Consider the following 2,208-nt stretch of genomic DNA (forward strand, 5'->3'; position numbering starts at 1 on the left):
TAATAGCTTTTCTTTCATGGAGGTGCAGAGAGTGTAAGGCTGAAGCAGCAGGCTACAGGGGAATTTTTGCCTTGCCTATTTTGTTTCCATATGACCATGCTGCTCCTCTGTGTAAAACCCTGGCAAAGACTCCCAATGCCAACTGGGTGAATCAAGGGTCCATAGCATATTGTACAAGGCCCCCATGACGCAGGCCTTCTCCACCTCTCCCTACTGACGCCCTAAGCTTTAGCCATCCCAGACTACATGCCATTCCCTGAACATGCCAGGTTGCGTTCTTCTTCTATGCTTTTGCTCCTACTACTTGATCTGCCTAGAGCACACACAACTCCCAACATAGAACATAGATTTGTTCCCAATCAGGAAACAAATAATTTCCTAACTAATCTATACACTCTCCAAGCAGAACTAACTCTTTCCTCCTGGAATCTTCTCTGCCCCTGTATAGACATGGATCATGGCACCAATAATGATTTATTGCATTTATCTGTCTACAGTTGAACTCCATCCTTTGTATTGAGGCAGAGGCAGTATTACATGCATTTATATTTCTAACATATGGCATGGTACCACGAACATAGTAGGTTCTCAATAGATATTCACTGAATGAATGCATAAACAAACGACTCTTTCTAACTGGAAATATGACCAGAACCAGCTCAACCTGTCTTTCTCATGTATATCACTTCTCACGTTGAGGAAATACCTACTGTCCCTTCTGACAGATGCCCTTGGAAGATTGGTGCCCACTTACAAAATGATCTGAGGGTCATCAGAAAAGGAATAGAGCTCAAAGAGTTTCTAGAAGCTACAGATCTAGATTTTCTGCTCTATAATTGTNGCCACTCGGCCGGCCCTGAATACTAATCTTTATTAGTGCCAATTTAATTTTTTATTTTGTTAAACTATGTTTGTTTTTATATGCTGAAATTAACTAATATTAATTCCAGACGATGCAATTACAAGCCAAGTGACTTGGTTCATTCCAAATTAAAAAAAAAAAAAATTACCTTCCTTTTCATCCAAACGGTACTTCTTCCAAAATGGACTGACAGAATAAAAAGAAAGAATTCCAAGGTTAAATATTAGCCAGAAATTTTCTAACCTACATAACAAGGGATGTATATACACACACGGATATAATATAAATTAATATACATTATACTTGAGTTGGTTAAAGATTAAATTTTACTTTTCTCCCCCAAGACTTTGTTAAGAGGTAGACGAAACATCAATGTTGTTTTCCTGAAATTAAAATCCTATATCTTTGTCTTTTTGTACAAATGTGTTCATTATATTTTTTGATGACTCTCAAGCATATTAGAAATTGATACTTTATATTTTTAATATACTAATATACAATACATGTGTTTTTAAATAAATTATTTTCTTAGCAGTAATGCACCCATGGTATTTTCAGAGTCCAGAATTTTTGGGGAAAATAAAATGGTTAGATGTCAATAGATTACTTCAGCTGCAACCAAAACTGTATTGATAGAATTTATTCTACTTGATATGGGTACTGATTATTTTCAGTACAACTTCAAGACATAATATCAATGTTAAGGTATTCTTAATGTTTTCAGAAACCCTGCTTATATATACTGAAAGGATCATAACATATTTGAGGGGGAAACAAATCTCACTTCTGGTGTAGAAGCTCTAATGATCAAGTGTGGTTGTTCTTATTTCTTAGATCTCGTTGCCATTCCTGACTTTGGATCTGGAGCCATGGAAAACTGGGGCCTCATCACATATCGAGAGACATCACTGCTCTTTGATCCCAGGACATCTTCCGCTTCTGATAAGTTGTGGGTCACCAGAGTTATAGCCCATGAACTAGCACACCAGGTACTTGGCACTCATGACAGTCTCTTAGTATCAGTCCAAAAGAGCGTTATACAAAACACCACCAATCTTCCTGAAACACCAAAAAAATCATCATTTTACCTCTAGAGGGGACCTTAGGGATTATCAAACAAAAGGGCTCAAGCTCTAAAGCATTGGGACTCATACACTATATCCTCAAAAACACTAGAAATAAAGCCTTCAAATGTCTTTTAAAAAAGAATGGTGGGGTCTGTGCAGATACATAGAGCACAGAACTGGAAACCCTACAAACAGAGATTACTATTAAAGATATTTTTTCTTATACCCACTAGTACTGTGGCATTCCAACTTAGGGCAAAATCAGGCTCGCTCTCAGTT

The 2,208-nt window shown here is 37.2% G+C and overlaps 1 protein-coding gene across 1 annotated transcript in view; it reads left to right on the plus strand.

Annotated features, from left to right (window-relative positions):
• The window catches only part of ERAP2 (endoplasmic reticulum aminopeptidase 2), a 43,682-nt gene that overhangs the window by 15,661 nt on the left and 25,813 nt on the right, over positions 1–2,208 (plus strand). Inside the window, 1 exon segment of the mRNA XM_019656272.1 lies at positions 1,697–1,851. Within this exon segment, the coding sequence (XP_019511817.1) occupies positions 1,697–1,851 (155 nt within the window).

Source organism: Hipposideros armiger, unplaced genomic scaffold (genome assembly GCF_001890085.2).
Source record: "Hipposideros armiger isolate ML-2016 unplaced genomic scaffold, ASM189008v1 scaffold_257, whole genome shotgun sequence".
Classification (NCBI taxonomy): Eukaryota; Metazoa; Chordata; class Mammalia; order Chiroptera; family Hipposideridae; genus Hipposideros; species Hipposideros armiger.